The sequence below is a fragment of the Myotis brandtii genome, unplaced genomic scaffold (genome assembly GCF_000412655.1).
Source record: "Myotis brandtii unplaced genomic scaffold, ASM41265v1 scaffold536, whole genome shotgun sequence".
NCBI lineage: Eukaryota > Metazoa > Chordata > Mammalia > Chiroptera > Vespertilionidae > Myotis > Myotis brandtii.
Window position 1 is genome coordinate 1,974,397 of NW_005369967.1, and position 20,672 is coordinate 1,995,068.

At 37.7% G+C, this 20,672-nt stretch overlaps 1 protein-coding gene across 2 annotated transcripts in view; it reads left to right on the plus strand.

The window, feature by feature from the left end:
* The window catches only part of RAD51B (RAD51 paralog B), a 539,221-nt gene that overhangs the window by 2,316 nt on the left and 516,233 nt on the right, over positions 1-20,672 (plus strand). For both annotated transcript variants that reach the window (XM_005877928.2, XM_014549130.1), the window contains exons 2-5: positions 1,237-1,353; positions 2,488-2,601; positions 7,148-7,264; positions 17,241-17,377. In XM_005877928.2, the coding sequence (XP_005877990.1) occupies positions 1,270-1,353; positions 2,488-2,601; positions 7,148-7,264; positions 17,241-17,377 (452 nt within the window). In that variant the 5' untranslated portion in view covers positions 1,237-1,269. The remainder of the gene's footprint in view (positions 1-1,236; positions 1,354-2,487; positions 2,602-7,147; positions 7,265-17,240; positions 17,378-20,672) is intronic.

Sequence of the window (20,672 nt, forward strand, 5' to 3'; positions counted from 1 at the left end):
GAGAGAGAGAGAGAGAGAGAGAGAGAGAGAGATTTAATCTGATACACAGAGACAGTCTGATTCAGAGAATTTAGATAGAAATTTAGGTCATAGTATTGAAAAGAAATACCCACATTCTCAGTATATATTTTTGTTTCAAAATTTTACTTTTATGATAATTACACTGCTTTATCCCCTGGAACAATGAAGATTTCCTGTTTCTATTCCAACCCGAGACTATTTTGCCATCTCAGTGAGATACACAGCCTTTCCTTTGCATACATTATTAAGGGCATCACAGTGATTCTGTTCTAGCACCTAGTATATGGGAGTGTGGTCAGCTAGTACAGTGTGTGGGAATGTGGGAAGCTAGTTTACTAAACAACAATTCAGCTTGTAAATAACACCTGGAATAATAAAATCTTTGATTCAGAAGATTTGCTTAGACTCATAGAAAAAGATTCTAGCACCTAATATATGGGAGTGTGGTCAGCTAGTACAGTATGTGGGAATGTGGGAAGCTAGTATACTAAACAACAATTCAGCTTGTAAATAACACCGGGAATAATAAAATCTCCTTTGATTCAGAAGATTTGCTTAGACTCATAGAAAAAGAAGTTAAATATGATCATGGACTTGCAGTAGAGTACAAAGGTTAGGAGGATAGACCTCAGAGTCAGACTTCCTGGGTTTGAAGTCTGGAACCATCATTTACTTTTTCTGGTGATAATAGACTAGCTAAACTTTCTATGCTTTTGCTTTCTCATATGCAAAAATGGGGTCCATAACCTTTCTTATAGGGCTGTTGAGAAGATTAAATGTGATAATTTATGTATAGCAACCGTGCCTGGCATAGTAGATGCTCAATTAATTTATTATTGTTACAATCCAATGAAAGTAAAGACTTTCTAGGAGTGGTTTTGAAATATGCCTTGAAGGTTATTTATACATCCAAATTTATAAATGCATTGAAAATCTCAAGATGCGTTACGAATGTCAAGTGGTATTATTATATTCATGTAATAACTATCAAAGAATGGTGTGAACTGTATATTTTTATCTTGCCTTGTTTCTCTGTGTACTAGTATATGCTTCTCTGTGTGTATGTATGCCTGCCTTTATTTTATCAGTGATATTTTAAATACTATATATTTCACTATGCACATGGAAAAATTTGAAGAATTTTTTTATTGTGTAGAGTGTTTTAGAAAGTAGCCATCTATTATTGCTTATGCTATTTTCTGATTTTTTTTTAAGGTGTGTTTCTCCTACCCCCCCACATCTGGAGTCATGGGTAGCAAGAAACTAAGACGAGTGGGTTTATCACAAGAGCTATGTGACCGTCTGAACAGACACCAGATTGTTACCTGCCAGGTAAAATTTATTTAATTTTTTTCAATGAGAAATATTAAGTACAAATTAATTTTAAGTATACCATAATAACTCTTAAGTAAACCTGAAATGTAAAAACTTAGGTTTATAGAATAAAAAGGATAAGTGATGGTGTTTCTCTGTAGACTAATTTTAAATGGTGAGCCATGTAGGTTATGCTTCCAAGTATGATTTCATTTATCCAGGTTTAATATTTTTACATTTTGGGGAGAAGGATGCTCATGGCATAAGGTGAAGTACACCTGTGCCTTTATTTGGGGTTTTAGAGAAGTTTCACCTACTTAAAAGAAATTTTTGTAATTATACAAGAAATATGACTCAAATGAGGAAATGGTATTCAAAATGGGTAATTCCTCTTGAAAGCAAGAGAAATTAATAGTTAGGATCATTTTCCTATTGATGGAATGAGAAAATGTATAGAGAAAATGTTGCATTTTTAAGCTCACTGTGAAGCAAATCTCTTTTGGATTAAATTGATTTAAGGTTTTAGATTAGGATTTAATCCTTAATAAGACAGACTTTCAGAATATGTAATTTTAAGATATTGCTCTGTCTGTTAAAGGTCTTTTTGGTTCTTCTGTTATACATTTAATAGTCCTAATGTTCATATTTGGAAACACCCTTAAAAGTATGAAATTTAACATTTCATTCCATAGTCAGTTTTGTTCTCTGTCAATTATCAAATACTTCCTCTGAATGATCTCATGTAGCTTAGGAAGAAACACATTTCCACCTGACACTTTCTGGATATTTGTGCCCAAACTTTTCAGGTACTAGTGCAGTGTTCACACACACATGGGTTGGATGCTGCTGCTATGTGATGTTCAGTGAGTCCTTTGGCATATGCCAAATAAATAGAATAATTACAAGTTAAGATTATCATATGTTTTAGTTACGGCATGTTTTGAAGGGAAAGTACTATAAGGAGCACATAAATCTTTGATCTGCAATAAATTTCACTTTTATCTACATATGGACAGTGTCATTTGAAATTTTCCTTTTAATTCCATTATCTTTGCTACATATATGTTTAAAATATTTCTTTATGTCTCTTTAGGATTTTTTTTTTAAATCTTTATTATTGAAAGTGTTACATATGTCCGCCTTTTTCTTTAGGACTTTTTATGTCTTTCCCCATTGGAGCTTATGAAGATCACTGGCCTTAGTTATCAAGGTGTCCATGAACTTCTGTGTGTGGTCAGCAGGGCCTGTGCCCCACGGATGCAAACGGTATATTATATTTTAAATTATGATTTGGTTATTATTTTTATATTATTCTTCATCTCATTTAAAATCTTATTTGGGGTGAGGCAAAAACAAAAATAGAGATGAGTACCTCAAAAATACTGACTCTTACACCAGAGTTAGTCTTCTAATGAGAACATATGTGAAAATTTATGTAGTTTATAAGCTCATGGGAGATAGTTCCTAATTACGGGAATGAGGGGACAACAAAGTTTTTTTCTTTGTAGCTAAAAATGATATTTCAAAAGGTCATCTTTCTCTTGTTTGTTTGGGTAGGATTTGTGGACCTCATGGTTAAATTTTAATATACTTTTAATTATAGATTCCCCTATCTCTATAATACTTGTACCATCATCACTTACTGTACATCATAGGGTATGCATATTAGACTTGCACTTGATTCTTAATTGAATAAATAATACTTAAAAACTTATCCTCTCTCTTGAAAATAGTAAAAGTCTTTTGTAACATCAGGTTGTACTATTTTTTTCATATTTTCTGTCACATGACTTTAGCTTTTCAAATTGTAAGTTTATGCATGGTAGAGACCATATTGTTTTCCCAGAATAAGAGTTGCCTAAAAGTCTGTTCAGTGATTTCCAAATGTATTTATTTATGTGGATTGTAAATTACTTATTTTACTCTCTCCTATTGAAATTTGGTAACCACTGAGCAATAGAAGTGCAATTCTACGAAGTAGGAAGTGTCATTTGAGACTTGTGAAACAATGGACGGATAAAGTACTTTCTTTTGTTCAACTTTAGCTTGTGATCTGAGGAAAATATCTTAAAGGCAGAGCAGGTAGAAGGAGAATTAGAATCGCAGTTGGGGTTTGGCCCTACTATTAGCTTTGCCAGTGATCTCTAGCTTTGGACGGCTAACTTTGTTTTAGCAGAGAAGTTAGAGTTAAAATAGTGAGATGATTTTGCGACTAGATTCAAAATAACCTGTTACTATTTCAAAGGTTGTAAAACACCAACCTTTTAATTTGATATTTTTCATTGTGTTCAGTCAATATCTATGGCCTATTTCTAGTTAAGTAATAAGAGAGCATGGGCAAGGAATTCACTTTAGCCTCCACTTACATCATAACTTCAGTTGCAATCTCGATACCATCCAAATGCCAATTCAGGAATTCATCTTTCCCTTTTGCTATACATTCACTCGTGTAGCATTCTTTAGATTTGAGTCCTGGCTTAGCCTTAGTTCATTCCTTCAATAAATATTTTTTGCCTATTTATTTATTCAGTAATTTATTCTTTCCACCAATCTTTATTGAGTCCAGCCATGTGTCAGGTACTTTGTCAGGTACCAGGGATATTGCAGTGAACAAGACTGATAAAGTTCCTGCCTTCCCGTAGCTTATAGTCTAGTGCAGCCCTGGGCAAACTACAGCCCGCGGGCCGGATCCGGCCCATTTGAAATGAATAAAACTAAAAAAAAAAAAAGACTGTACCCTTTTATGTAATGATGCTTACTTTGAATTTATATTAGTTCACACAAACACTCCATCCATGCTTTTGTTCCGGCCCTCCCGTCCAGTTTAAGAACCCATTGTGGCCCTCGAGTCAAAAAGTTTGCCCACCCCTGGTCTAGTGGGAGAAATCAGACATTAACAAATAATTACATAAATATTTAGTTAATTGTAGTGAGTCCTGTGAAGGAAAAGTTAAAGGAGTCTTGAAACTTAATAACAGGAGACATTACTTAATTTAGGGGAGGGCTCCCACAAGGAGCAACACTAAGGCTAAAACCTGAAGGATGAATAGGAGAGAGATAAGCAAAGGAGTTGGGAAGGGAGGTGAGGGGGAAGACTTCCCAGGCAGTGGGGCCAGTCTGTGAAGGGAAGCAGAATGGTGCCTGCATGGTCATCAAGTCAAGCTGGTGTGAATGGAACACAGCAGTGAGGAAGAGAATGGCAGGAGATGAAGTCAAAGAGTAAGCAGGAGTCAGTTCATTAGGGCCTGCAGACAATGTTAAGGATTTTGAACTTTATTCTGGGAGCAATGAGAAGCCATAAAAGGGTGTGATCTAATGTTTTTAGAGACTCAGTTTTGAACATAGGTGATTGAAAAGGAGCAAGAAATATTTGTGAATAATAGTTAGGTATCTATTAACATATTCCAGACAGAAAGTGACTGTGGCCTGGATTATTAGTGTGGTATTAATGCAGATGGTCTACTGTCAATTAACATGAGAGAGACTGAGGAGGTAGAATGCGTAGGACTTGGTGATTGTCTTTGGTGGTGCTGAGTACAGGAAAGTGTCAGATGACTCCTTGAGTTTTGCTTTGAGAAACTGAGCTAAGGAACACTGGAAGAAGGCCAGGTTTGAGGAAGGCAGATCATGGATTCAGTTTAGTTCTTGTGGAAATTAAGGTGCCTGTGAAACTTGGAGTGGAGATGTGAAGTAGGCAGTTAAATGGAGGGTGGGGCAAAAGTAGGTTTACAGTTGTTCCTGTAGAAAATAACACAATAACTAATAAAATAAATCATATAAGAATAAGCTCTGTTTTTTAATGTACTCTCAACTATAAAGCTACTTTTGCCCCAGCCTTTATATGGACATGGAGCTTGGAGGAGAGGTCTGCACTAGAAAGATGCATTTGGGAGTCATCAGTGTAAGTATGGTAGTCAAAGCCAAGGGAATGCATGAGCAGTTCCCTGGAAGTTTTTATAGTTAGAAGGTAAGTATAGCCAAGACCAAGTCCTGAGTGAAGCCAACATTTATTTATTTAATTATTATTTTTTAAAAGTATTTTTATTGATTTCAGAGAGGAAGGGAGAGGAAGAGAGAGATAGGAACATCAATGATGAGAGAGAATCATTGATCGGCTGCCTCCTATAACACCCCACACTGGGGATGGAGCCCGCAACCCAGGCATGTGCCCTGACTGGGAATCGAACCGTGACCTCCTGGTTCATAGGTCAACGCTCAACCACGGAGCCATGCTGGCCGGGCGAGTGAAGCCAACATTTAAAGATGAGCTTAGACAATGCTGAGTCTGAGAGGAAGCAAGCACCAAAGTAGAAGAAAAGCTGGCGGGATGTCATATCACCGTATTACTCTGTCTCATTTATGTACGTACTGTTATTTCTGGAGTCTTTTTCTTTTAGTTTATTTTGTTCTCTTTTTTTAGAAAAAGAGAGTCACAAATCTATTATTCTAAAAATTACACTTGTAGTTGCAAGTGAAGCACTTTAATGCTGACAGATGGGGCTGCCTTTACATATTTGACAAAGTATCCCCACCCATGTCCACCCAAGTTGCCTGATTATGGATTGTGGATAATATTCATGTATTTTTAAATCAGATGCAAGCCATACAACTTTGACTGTTGTTTTTCTAATTATTTTATGTGCCTGAATATAGCCTTAAAAAAAAATCTGTGGTAATCCATGGTTTAACTAAAATAAGAATTCAATAGGTAAAGTTAGAGAAGAGTGGGCACATATATGGCTCATAAATATTAATATGTTGGTCTTCCTACATCCTCCCAGGGGCAGAAGAGCCTTGGATTTGAGATATTGATTTATTAAATTGTAAACTTTAAGTGGGTAGACTTTGTCTATTTGGTTTACCATGTATTTCCAGAGTTAATCATAGTATATCGCATCAGTAGGCCCTCTAGTTTATTGCATGAATGCATTTTTATGGTTTCATTTCATTCATAAAATTTCATTCATAAAAATGAACTCTTTAATGGTAGAGATTGCAAGAGGCAAGCATACTCATATGTCACTAGTGGGCAGGTAATCACATTAATCACATCTGCAAAGGTCCTTTTTCCAAATAAGGTAGCATTCCCAGGTTCCAAGGGTTGGATGTGGATATTTCTCAGCCTACCACACCTGCCTTTTAGCCATTCCTCACAAACCAACCTCGGTTTGAAATGACAACTTGATCATGTCATTCTGTTGCTCTCAGCATAAACTCTAAACTTCAACAAGGCTCTTTATGATTTGGCCCCTGCTTATTTCTCCAGCCTCATTGCTTTTCACACCTCAACCACACACCATCTTTCAGCTGTTCTTAATGAAGTCTTTATTTTTTGTAGTTTTCGTTAGTTTCCATTTCCTCCTTTTATTGCTTCTTGACCTTTCTTTGTACATTTTCTCTTTGGCAGGAACATGAACACTTTCTTTGCTTGTCCAACAGCTATTTCAGATTTTAGCTTAGTCCAGCTCTTCCAGGAAGTCTTCCTGGATTATACAGTCCAGGTCAGGTGTACTGTCTTTATGTCTCCACTTTCCCTTTCACAGTATCTCTTATTAATTGTATAGAAATTGCCCAGTTTCTAGTCCTGATGGTTGACTATAAGTACTGTGAGGGCAGGGGCTCTGTCTGTTGAATCATATCCCTATAATCTAGTTCAGTCCCTGGCAAAGATAAATATTTGTCGAACAAACAAATTATAGAGGATGGAAAGATGGAATTGGCGTTCTAACTGCTACAATTTGAGGTTTGGAGTTGGTTTATGTTTTTGAATAGAGATGGAGGTTGAAAAGAACTTAATCTTTTTCTCGTTCAGGCTTATGAGATAAAGGCACAGAGGTCTGCTGCCCTCTCGCCAGCATTCTTACCTACAACCCTTTCTGCTTTGGATGAAGCCCTGCATGGTGGTATAGCTTGCGGATCCCTCACAGAGGTAAAGGAGACACTTTCCGAACCTTCTTTCATTAAACTATTACTTTCAGAGCAGGGGGAAAACTTTAGTTAAAAAAACACGTTCTTCCTTGAATATTAATCTGAATTAAATTATAAACACCCAGGACATGGTTTTCTACTCAGTGTCTAGTATAGTTGCTCTGCAAAAAGATGTTAAAAAAAATCCTTGTTGACTGACTGGTCTGCTTTGGTTGCTGTTTGTTTGAATTAACTTGGAAAGAGATGAATATTATGAAATAATATTAGACAATTTGGAGGAATTAAAAAAGAATCACTGACTTAGTGTATTAGGAAAGAAAATTTGAAATTTTATTGACATGTGGGAAAATTACAGAGTTAAACTGAAATGAGCTATATTTATTTCCTGTTGAGGATAGAATTTGGTTTCAGGAAGTGATAGATCTTAGTTATATACTGTTGCATAACAAATTACCTCAAAACTAAGCGGCTGAAACAACAAAGAGCACATACTGGTTTTGTTTCTTTGGGAATGGCTTCGCTTGGTGACCTTGGCGAGGAATGCGGTGTCTGGAGGCTTGGTGGGGCTGGCGGCTGTTTCCAAGGGGACTCACTCAGGACTGGGAAGTTGGTGCTGGTGTTGACAGGAGGTCACAGTTCCTTCCCAGGCTGCTTTGAGCCTTCTCATGACATGAGGGCTGACTTGCAACAGGATGGATGATCCAAAAGAAGGCAAGATGCGAGTGGCCATGCCTTTGATGATTTGACTGTGGAAGTTACACATCATTACTTCTGCCACATTGTCTTAGAAGTGAGTCAGTAAGTCCAGCCCAAGTTCAAGGAAAGGGAAATTAGGCTCTACCTTTGAAGGAAGAAGAATCAAGAAAGGATTTGAAGACATTTAAAAACCAGTTCTTTTCCTTGAAAACTGCATTGGTTTTCTCACTGGTCCTGATGTGGTGAATTGATAGACTACATTTACCAATACACTCCTGAGGGACTTCTTACCTGAGAGTTACAGGGGTGTGGATACTTTAAGCAGACTTCTAAACGGGAGCACTCTTATATGCCGATAGTCATAAATTTAACTGTAAATTTTTTTCTTTAAAGATCTAAAACCCTGTTTTAGATACGGAACTATATCTTATTTCCGGTCTTCCAGGAAGGATTAAAAAAGGTGTGTATACTATGCCCAGTATTTGCCTATTAGATAGTTGGTAAATGAATGAGTGGAGTAACTTAAAAAAAAAAAAAAAAATTAGAACCTGCTGTTGCAGAGTACCGCCACCAGATGGTGCCAGAATTCTATTTTTAAATAATATTTTTGTGATTTAGTTGGACTTTTGTTTGAATAAGTTTAGAACAATAGTGACCCACAGTTATAAACTTATTTAAATAACAAAAAATTGATGTAAGGAAGATTAACCAATAACTACTTTTTATTTCTTAAGTTTTAGAATAATTTTCAATACTTTTCACTCAGTTTTTATCAATTCTTTCTGAATCCAAGCTGTAGTTACAAGCTATTTTTTAAAAAAATATATTTTATTGATTTTTTTTTTTCCTACGGAGAGGAAGGGAGAGGGATAGAGAGTTAGAAACATTGATGAGAGAGACATCGATCAGCTGCCTCCTGCACACCCCCCACTGGGGATATGCCCGCAACTAAGGTACATGCCCTTGACCGGAATTGAACCTGGGACCCTTCAGTCCACAAGCCGACGCTCTATCCATTGAGCCAAACTGGTCAGGGCTTACAAGCTATTTTTAAGTGGTTTTTTTTTTCATGATCTGCTGGGCTGAATTGGAATAGAAATCTCTGACTATTTATTAGTGGCAAATTCTCTAATTTTTGTTTCAGCCAAAGGCAGCCCCTTCCATCTTCTTGGGAGTTTGCAGCTGAATATAGGAGTATTTATGTTTACTTTTTATTAAAAAAACAAAATATTTATTTTATGTATACAGATTTAAGTATATCCTGCATGTGTAAGTTGTGAACTCCTGGAGCCCATGAGCTAATATAAGAAGCAGAACAATACCTAGACCATTGACACTAGCTGTGGACTCCTCCATGATCTTTGTCCTTCTGCTGGGAGGTAACCTCCGTCCTGAATTTCTGCCATTCTCTATTCCCCCTGTACCTTAAAGGTACAGTTTCCTGTACCTTTACCACCTATATACATTAGAGGTATAACATTTTACTTAGTTTTGCTTATTTTTGAGCTCCATTAAATCATATATCCGTGGTTAAATCATATCGTATCTCTTCTGTCTGTTTCTTTAACTTAGTATTGTTTTCTAAGATTTATGCATGTTGTTGCAGGTAGCAAGAGTATAATTCACTGCTGTATCAGATTCCATTTTGAAAACATGCTACAATTCATTTATTCCTTCTCTTGTGAATGAACATTTGGGTTGCTTCCCGTTTGCTACTAATGTAAATAAGTTCTGTGAACCTTGCACATGTCTCCTGGATCACATGTACAGATATTTCTGTTGGGCAGGGATTGGTAAACTACTTACTGCCCAGTGGTCAGACCTGGCTCACTGCCTGTTTTTGTAAATAAAGTTTTATTGTAACACAGCTGTGCTCATTTATTTACATTTTGTCTGTGACTATAAGGCAGAGTTGAGTTAGTTGTGATAGAGACCTCATGGTCTACAAAGCCTAAAATGTTCCCATCTGGCCCCTGTCTAGGGTATCTACTGTGGAGTGATTTGCTGCTTATAGGGTATGTACATGTGTAACTTTGCAGAATAAGGGCAAATTGTATTTCAGAGTGGTTGTGTCTATTTATGTCCCTACGAGCAAATGTGCACGAATTCCTTTGCTCCATATTTCCTTGTCTTGGTATTATCAGACTTATTAATTTCTGCCCATCTTTGTGACCTTAGTTTTAATTTTCCTGATTTCTAGTGAGCTTAAATATCTTTTCATAAGTCATTTGGCTATTTAAAAACATAATTTTATTAAGGTATAATTTAAATACTATAAAATTCAACCATTGTAACTGTCTAATTCAATTAGTAAATTTATATGAACTCATCACCACAATCCAGTTTTGTTTATCCACTCACTAGTTGATGGACACTAGGATTGTTTCCAGTTGTGGTCTATCAGGAATAATATTACTATGAACATTCACAGACATGTCTTTGTGTGAACATAGGTTTTTGTTTCTCTTGGGTGGATTCCTAGGAATAGAATGGCTAGATCACATGATAGGTGTGTGTTTAATATTTAGAAACTGTCAGACTGCTTTACAAGTGGCTGAACCATTTTACACTCTCACCAGCAATGCATGATGGTTTGATTCTCCACATTCTCACCAAGACTTAGCATAATATTTTTTATTTTAGCTATTCTAATGGGTGTGCAGTTGTATTTCATTGTGGTTTTAATTTGCATTTTCCTGGCCATGTGTATATTTTCTTTAGTGAAATGTCTATACAAATCTTTTGCCTATTTTTTGATTGGCTGTTAGTTTTGTTGTTGTTGAGTTATAAAAATTCTTTATATATTCTGGATATGTAAAGTCCTTTATCAGATATACGATTTGCAATTATTGTCTTCCAATCTGTGGCTTGTTTCTTCATTTCCTTAGTGGTAGCTTTCAAACTTTAAAGTTTTAGAATCCTCCAATCTATCAGGTCAGACTCTTAAATTAGTATGTTATATTGTCAAGTTGACAAGTTTACTTATAGTTATGTTACTTTATACTTTTGATATTTTGAGTCTATTTTATTATGTTAAATTAACACATGTAGAAATATCACATATTCCTGGAGAACTGAACCGTGTACTATAGTTCTTCTATGTAGCCCTTGTCACCATTACAGTTTTGCTGATTGTGAAATTAGTTAATATATGTGTTCCTCATTGGAGAATAAATTCCAAGTGAGCAGGGATTACATCTTTTTCTCCTTAATACATCTATAGTAGTAGGACAGGTAGAGGGTACTTAATAACTATTAGTTGATTGAAAGAATTTGTTTTCATTTATTTATTTTTTAGCACTTACTAGTACATAGTGCTTGTTTACTATAATGCTTGTTTTCTGCTGCCTCTCTTATACTTATTTTCCCCTTTGATCTTTGAATAACCTACACTTTAGGAACTTCTAATGTTATCGCTATTACAGGGTATAGTATTTATTTTACAGTATTTGTATGCCATTTGTTTTTTCAAATCATCAAAATAGCACATTTAAAGAATATGATTTTTCTACTTAATTTATTTTTTTAATGAATACCAGTAATTATTTTACTTTAGGAATGTTTTTATTATATGTTTTTTTAAAGTTGTATATCTCTAATGTCTATGTATCTATTTATCTATATATTATTTTTGTTATATATTGCTGTTTAACAAATCATTTCAAAGCTTAGTGCCTAAAAACAATAATACATATTTCTCTCACAGTTTCTGTGAGTCAGGAATGCAGGAGCAGCTTCGTTAGGTGTTTCCTGTTACAGTCTCCTGAGGTTACAGTAAAGATATTAGCTGAAGCCGCCCGCCCTCTGGAAACGTGACTGGCGCTGGGGGAGATGCTTTGGAGATGGCCTCCTTACTGGCTGGGGAGTCGGTGCTGGTTGTCAGCAGGGGCCTCGTCATTGGCCACATGAACCTCTCCACGGGGCTGCTTGAGTGTCTTCCTGACGTGGCATCTGACTTTCCCTAGAGTAGGTGGTCTACGAGCACAAACTAGACACGGCACTGGCTTTTATGGCTTAGCCTTGAAGTTGTAGACCATCACTTCTGCTGTGTTCTGTTGCTCACACAGGCACACCCCATACAGTGTGGGAGGGCGTGACTACCAGAGTGAGGATCACAGGGTCCTTCTTAGAGGCTGGCTATCACTATACCGCTGTACATGTGTTTGTGTGTTTATATATGTACTAGAGGCCTGATGCACAAAATTTGTGCAAGAGTAGGCCTTCCTTCCCCCAGCTGTCGGCACTGGCTTCCCTCTGGCACCTGGCACCCTGGCTTCCCTCTGGCTGGCAGGCACCCGGGACCTAGGACCCGGGACCCGGGACCCGGGACCCAGGCTTCCCTGCCCACCTGCCACAGCCCACAGGTTGGTTGCAGCTTGCCTCGGCCCTCCCAGCCGTGGGGGTTTGCCTCGGCCCTTGCAGCCCCAGCTTCCTCCAGAAGGTCATCCAGAAGGAGGTCCGGTCTAATTAGCATATTACGCTTTTATTATTATAGATGTATGCATGTATGTGTATATGTGTGTGTGTGTGTTTAATTTATTGCCTCTCTCTTCCTTGAGATTTTGTGGTACGCAGAATTTCGAAAATGTCCTTCTACAGATGTTCTGCTGTAATCCCTGTAACCTGTGAATGTGATGAGATATTGCTCCCACAGTTATGGTCTGTTATATGGCACAGATGACTTTAAGATAGGGAGATTTTCCCAGTCTAAGCCCATGAGCCCTTAAGAGCAGTGAGCGTTCTCTGGCTAAAGAAGAGGGGAAAGCCAGAAGGATTCAAAACATGAGGATCCAAAACATGAAGGTGGAAGGGGCCATGTGAGAAGGAATGTGAGAAGGGGCCTCTAGGCGCAATGAGAAGCCTTCAAATGACAGCCAAAACGGAAACAGGATGCTCAGACCCACAATTGCAGAGAAGTGGATTTTGCCAATGACCTGAATGAGCTTGGAAGGTGATTCTACACCCTCCCCTCCCCCAACCTCCACATGGAATCCTAGCTCAGCTGACATTTTGATTTTGGCCTTGGGAGACTGAGCTGAGAAGCCAGGCCAGCCCATCAGGACTGCTAACCTACAGTACTGTGAGATAATAAATGGCTGTTGTTTTAAGCTGTTAAGGTTGTGGTAATTTGTTACAGAGCAATGGAGAAGGAATACAGATATCAATGGAGATGTCTAATTGCATTGCACACTCTCTGTTTCTGGTTAAGAGGTCAAGCCTAGAGTCCCAAACATCAGGCAGAAGGTAGATCCGGTGGAGGTGAGGGATAAGGCAACTGGTTGAGTCAACTTGGGCTGGGCCTGGAGATGACTGAGGGAGGAAGAAAAATCTGGAAATATTCTGCTGTCATTTGTATGGCTGCTCCTTCCTGACTCTAACGTCAAAATTCCCTGATTTATTTATCATTGGTTTTGATTTATGAGAACTTCACCGAATCTGTGTATATTCAGTTACAGACCAAGATTAAAAGTGGAGCTAGAGAGGCACTGCTCCTGCCAAAAGCAGAAGCAGTAGAGGAATATATAAGCAGATAATTCTTCATCTGTTATAACTGAATATTGGTAGCAAGGTATGTTTCAAGTTTAAACTTTAAAAGTTTACATTATGTGGAGATCACACCATGTGGTGGTGGCTTTGCCATATGAGAATAATAGAGATCAGACCAGTGTTTCTCAATCCTTTTTTCATTATTGCCCCCTAAGGAGTTTATAGACTTTTCCCCCTTAATCACCCCCGCCATGCCATGAGATTTGAATACTACACATATACTGTATATTAGTTTATGTACTGTATGTATATCAAAACCAAGTTTCATCCTTGGGTTGGTATCACCCCTCCTGAGAATGCCCAACAAAGATGCTAATGTGATTAGGTAAATTTAAGATTGTGTTTAAAGGATCATCAAAAAAGGTATTTTTGTATTGTAATCCAGAGATTACAGGACTAGAGAACTGGCCCAAACTCAAGTTAGCAAAAAGAGATGTAACATCTAGGTATCTTAGTTCAAGAGTCCCTCTGGGAAAGTAAACCCGGGAAGCACTGCCAAATCTTTATAGCATTTGAGTCATGATTAGATCCTTGCTCTAAGTAATAAGAATCACTTTAGCACATTTCTACATTATTCGCTTTGTTCATGATTGCAGGAGATCTGGAGTCCTTGAGTGAGGCAGTTTTGCTTTGGAAATGACTATCCTGTCTCAAAAAGGTAGAGGCAAGGTGCCAGAGTCCTATTTTGGCATCCTCATCTTTCCCCCGAATGGTTAAATATGACAGTCCTTTTTCTTTCTCTTCGACAGAGTGAGCTGTAGCCTATAGGATCACAGGGTTGTAAACCCAAATGCCTACAAGGGCCAGACACGTAATAGAAAAGCGTAAACAGTGAAGTGTAAGACATAATTGTTTTGTTGGTCAATTTTGGTTGCTTACACTCTTACAGCAACAGCAAAGTTTGCTTTTCTTGCTCATGGGTCTGCAGGCGGTCAAGGTGGCCTCCCTCAGCTGCGGAAGGGTCAGGTCAACTCCGTGTACAACAGTAGCAGCAGCAGCAGGAACACTAGGGAGAGATTTCTAATTGGCGTTCCTTGACTGTAGTGTTTTGAACGGCAGGATAATCATGTGTCTGCAGGAATTTAGCATATGTGGTTGATTGCATTATAGTTCCCAATTTTTCACTTACTCACTGATTTGACATCTTTCTCTGTAAAGGTTTTGTAGAGTCTTTCACATGGCACATGTTAATTGAGTGTTGAATGATTATAACTGTTGATACTGTTCAGTTTTTTTTTTAGATGTGAAACTTGGGGCCCTTGTCATTTCCATGTCCTCTTGCCTTTTTTTCGGATTTGTTCCCCTGCCTTCTCTTTTTCCCTCCCTTCCCATTTACTTAAAAAAACAGCAGTTGTCAATATGAAATAAGAGGAACTGCTGGAGAGAACCCAAGATATAAAACCTTCCACATGTTGGTGTAAAGTAATTTAAGATCGATGTTTCTTTTACAAGACAAAGTGCTACCTGGCCTTTCTGAGCTTTTTGTTGGTTTTAGGATTTAGAGGGTTCATTATTTTTAAAATGAATTCTGTAGGTCTGAAGACCTAATCATATTTCTACAAAATTGTAGAGCAAATGGAGACAAATAGTTAGACCCTGGGGATTTGGGAGTGGTCATTAAAAAAAAAGTTTCCATTTGCTTTTTTCTCAGATCAGAAGCAGGCAGTCCTTAAATTGTCTTCTGTAAAGTATTGGGCTTTAGGCTGCCCCCATCTTGAATGTGGGAAGAACAAACATGGTTAAGAGTTTGGGTCCAAACAGGTCTGGGTTTCACGTTCATCTCAACCATTTAATCTCAGTTAAGATTAAAATGACTAGGCTTCATTTTTACTTTAGTACAGTTAGACTTCTTTACTGGGGAATAATTCTCTTTCCTCTTTAAATCAATGAATAAGTCAATTATTAAACCACTTGTTAATCCTTTGTATTTGGTATTTGAGTGGTCTTCACAACTGGTTATTTCCTTTCAGTTCTTTTGCATTTCTCAGGCAGGTTGGAAACGCAGGCTCTAACTATCTGAAGCTAATTGTACTTTACTGGTGTCTTCTGTGTGTAAACGTTGTATTCATTCTGAGTTTCCAAGAAGCAAATAACTTAGACTATTCTGGTTTGGCATGTTCTCTCTCTCTAACCACATTGGAGCTGAACCTGGGAACAGAACACAACTTGAAATTTTGTGGTTTGGCTGCTAGAATTTGGAGCTAAACTATCTGAAGCTAAAAATTATTAATGTTGAAATGTTTTAACCTACTAAGTAAACCTGAAAAATGATGAAATTTAATTTTTATCTGGATGTCAGATGTGTGACAGTGCTTGGAAATGATATCAGTGTTGTTAATTTTATATAAAGCTGACTGGTAACGCATGGAATTTCTATAGTACTCTGTAATGAGATGGGGAGTGACCATGAAGTTCATTTGAATTATGAGAGCTTCTTTGGTTATCTCCCAGCAAAGATTGTAAAAGAGCTGTTGAATTTAAAGATGGGCAATTTTTTTTTTTTAATGAAAAGGTGATATGTCAAATTTGCCCACTTTTTCTTATGACCAGTGGCTACGTTACATGCTTCATAGCAGATTAAAAACCAACCAGCCAACCAACGGAACACTCTTACTCCATCCCTTCAAAGTAAAAGTGATGTTTCAACAATAAGTGAGATAGTAATAGCCTTTTAAAAGATAGAAATTAAAATACAGAGAGACTGTTTTTTGTCATTGCTTGGAAATGTTTCTTTTGTAATGTGATTTTTGTTGTCAGAGATATGCGTGTCTAATGAAAACTTTGCCATCTGCACACTGTAAAAAACTTATAACAATATTTTTTATACTGTTGAAAATCTTCCAAATAGTTTCAGTTGATTTCCAAACCAATTGTTAAAAATGCAATATCTTTTGATTAGTTTGTAAGAACATTGATAGGAGGGAAGACAGACATTTATTAGCCAAAATTCAACAAGAACTAACTAATGGAATTTATTGAAAAATAAAAATACTGACTTAGTAAGTACAACAATGACATACTACTTTAATTTCAGTCCTTGCATATTTGCAATCAAGCCCTTCCCTACTATACAGCCATTACAATTAAGTACTGAAATAAGCAGAACTTAGGTCCTGACATTTCAATCACTGAATTACAAAATATTTAAGTCAATATTTAAAAAAGTAGAGGCCTGATGCACGAAATTTGTGCAAGAGTACGCCTTCCTTCCCTCAGCAGCCCGCGCTGGCTTCCCTCTGGTACCCGGGACCCGGGCTTCCCTTCGGCTGCTGGCAGGCACCAGGACCAGGGCTTCCCTCTGGCCGCTGGCAGGCACTTGGGACCCGGGCTTCCCTCGCAGTCCTGGCTTTGTCCGGAAGGTTGTCTGGAAGGACGTCCGGTCTAGTTGGCATATTACGCTTTTATTATTATAGATAATATAATTTCATTATTATCATTCCTCCACTGAAAATATTAATTTTTTTATGAGAGTGAAAAGACCTAAGCAACTGTTGGCAGCAAGACAGCACCAGGTGTTAGACCGATGGAGTCAGACCAGCTCTTGGTACTTGAGTTCTGGCTAAGAAAGAATTCAGAGTTAAGACTCAAACTACAAGAGAACCAATCCAGATGCATTGGGGAGAAGTTAATTCATTATATACAGTGGACATCTCTGGCAATCCAGATTAGTTGTACTATGTTTGTGGCAAGTTCTTAAAGGAGTTTGCTTGTGATTACAGATTATTTTTTTTTAGATTACAGGTCCACCAGGTTGTGGGAAAACTCAATTTTGTATAATGATGAGTGTTTTGGCCACATTACCCACCAACATGGGAGGATTAGAAGGAGCTGTTGTGTACATTGACACAGAATCAGCATTTAGTGCTGAAAGGTAGGAGATTTTATTATTTTCCACTATAATACTTCAGTTTTGTAACATATATTAGCATATAACATTTGTAAACAGGTTGACATTTACTTCTTTTTTTTTTGAGAACACAGAATTTAGACACTGTTTTAAAGGACTTGTCCTTTTACCATTGATGGAGCAGTTTCCTTTTACCTTTTCTATCCTTTTATTGGTTTAAGTGGGGTTCTGGGATAAGGTGTGTTTTGCAGAAAGTCAGGAAGAAAGAAGTTCAGGAAGAGGGAGAAATGTAAGTGGGAAATGGGGAAGAGGGAAAATTAATAAGAAAGACAGAGGTAAGCTGCTTTGTAACTAATTTCTAGTTGGAAGTAAAATATTAGTGAATAGAAAAATTGCAAATTTCAAAACATTTTTTTGATTGAGAAGTATTTCACATTAGCCTTTGAAATAGTATGGCATTCACTGTAAGAAACACACTGACAGTAAGTGCATCTTTGCTTGGAAAGAAAAGATTTACTTAGTTTGGAAAGGACCTTTAACATTCCATGAGAGAGGCATTTAGTCATGTGTGTATTTCTACACACCTGAACGTAAGTCTGGTCCTCACCTTTCCGTGCTCTAGTTCATAGTCATAAGCAGGAATGCTTTTCCATCTAGAGACTGATTCTATTCTGTTCTCTTGGTCAAGTTATATTATAGGTATAGTGAGTCTTTCTCTCACTATGTTATTGTGAATCAGATCTCTTCCTTATTTCTCTCGAGGAATACTATTCAAATCAAAGCATATTCCCTGACCAGATATGTTCCAAATGGTTTTTTTGTTTTTTTTTAAAATATATTTTATTGATTTTTTACAGAGAGGAAGGGAGAGAGATAGAGAGTTAGAAACATCAATGAGAGAGAGACATCGATCAACTGCCTCCTGCACACTCCCTACTGGGGATGTGCCCGCAACCCAGGTACATGCCCCTGACCGGAATCGAACCCGGGACCCTTCAGTAAGGAATACTATTTAAATCAAAACGTATTCCCTGACCAGATATGCTCCAAATGGTTTATTTTGATTAGAGTTTATTTGCTTTGTTTTACATCTCTTGGGTATCTATTCTTTGTACTAGTAAGTATATACCACAGGTTTGTCAGCAATTTGTTTTGTTCCTGAAGTATCAGCGCGAAAGGGTTGTCAGGTTGAAAACTGAAATTTTGGTTGACAACCAAGAAGTTTTGGTGAACAATTTGGTTGAGAACCGAATTGTTCAAGATGGGAGACGTTCGAGAAATGAGGTTTCACTGTATATTTTAGCCAGGTCTGTGTGGATTCTGGCCTGAGTTGCGGGCTTGAACATCAGTAAAGAGCATGCAGGAAGCAGCCCATAGATTTTTCTATCTCTCTCTTCCCCTCCCTTCCTCTCTCTAAAGTCAATTTAAAAAACATATTTTTAAAAGCTGAGTCTTAGTACTACAAGTAGACATGTGAGGAACACTGAGGGAAGTGGGGAAGGAAGAGATGGGACCCAGGACCCTCGAAGGGGACACAGGGAGGTAGGATATAGAATCGGAATATTATGAAGTAGAAGTAGACATTCTTGAGTTGTCATGAAATCAGAAAAGCTTTGAAAACTAGGAAGAAGATGTAGTCCAAAACGGGAAGAAGCCAATCAAATAATCACAAAAATGTAAAATTGTAAGTCATAACTAAGTATACACAGGAGAGGTATGTGTTGTACTGGTGCTGTGTGGAAGCCATGGCCATGCTTAGGTCTGAAGGAGTTGCTGTACTTAGTATGCATGTCACTTCTGAGGGTGTCAGGTACCCCAAAGCCAGTGCCCTTTATTATTTATTTATTTAAAAATATATTTTCATTGATCTCAGAGAGGAAGGGAGAAGGAAAGAGAGATAGAAACATCAGTGAGAGAGAATTATTGATTGGCTGCCTCCTGCCCACCCCCCACAGGGGATTGAGCCCATAACCCGAGCATGTGCCCTGACCAGGAATCGAACTGTGACCTTCTGGTTCATAGGCTGATGCTCAACCACTAAGCCACACCGGTTGGGTAAGCCAGCCCCTTTAATTCCTGCCAGACTATGTAAAGTGTCACTCTTTCTGAATCAGTGTATCAAGAGAGAGGCATAGAGGGGTAGTGGCCAGCCATGACTTTGGCTGATTTTGAAGGCAGTACTAGTGTGGTCTTAGTCACCTATTTGCTAGTTGGTACAAATCCAGGATCTTTGAGTAGGAGGCAAATAGGGGAGATAAATTCCCTTGCCATTTTTTTTAGATGGTTTCATGAATCTGGCTAGGTTCTCCTTAGTCCAACTTCAGCTGCCTTATCATTTGTGAATCTAGGTGAATTGGCAGGAAGGGAGATCATGAAGAGTTTCTAGGATAGAAGACGGAAATTAGTTTTACGTACTTACTATTACTAAAACAGAACTTTGGAATTTGCTGGAATCTGTAAGGTACTAATAGATTCACATGATTATGTTTAGTAATCTCACAATGCGGAACAAGTACATATTAAATAATGAACAGGAAAATATTACATATGTACAAGAAGCTTTGAAAAACCACGAACTTATATTTCAGCACAATAAAAGGACTTTTTTTTCATCAAGAATATGTTTTATTTCAAGTTGGCATGTGGTCACTAATATAAAACTTAAAAAAATTATTTTTATTATTTTCTTAAATCCTCACCCGAGGATATTTTCCCATTGATTTTTTAGAAAATGTGGAAGAGAGAGAGAGAAAGACAGAAATATCAATTTGAGAGAAACACATCTATTGGTTTGTACCCCGACCAGGGCCTAGGCTAGGGAGGAGCCTGTAACAGGTATGTGCCCTTGACCGGAATCGAGCGTGGGACCCTTTAGTCCGCAGGCCAATGCTCTATCCACTGAGCCAAACTGGCTAGGGCTAAAGCTTTTAACTTTCCATTTATACAAGAGCTGTGAAGTAACAAGGAAATAATGACAAAAACCTTGATTCGAATCCATTGTTCTCCACTTCAGTGAGTGGTTAATTCCGTTCTTCCAGATGCTGACCAGTTAGTCCAGAAATCCACTCAGCTTCTCTTTTGAACTGTATCTTGGGTTCAGTTACTTCTAATCACGTGAGCTATTCTCTAGTTCAAGACCCCATCTGGACTACTGCACTTGCTGATCTTACTTGCACCCTTGCCCATCTACAGCCTCTTCTTCATTTGGTATTTAGAGTGCTTCTTTATAAAGAGAAGAAGTCTGGCTATGTCTGTCCTACTCCTAGGCTTTTACTAAATAAAATCCAAATAAAACCCACAGACCCAAGGATCTTGTGTG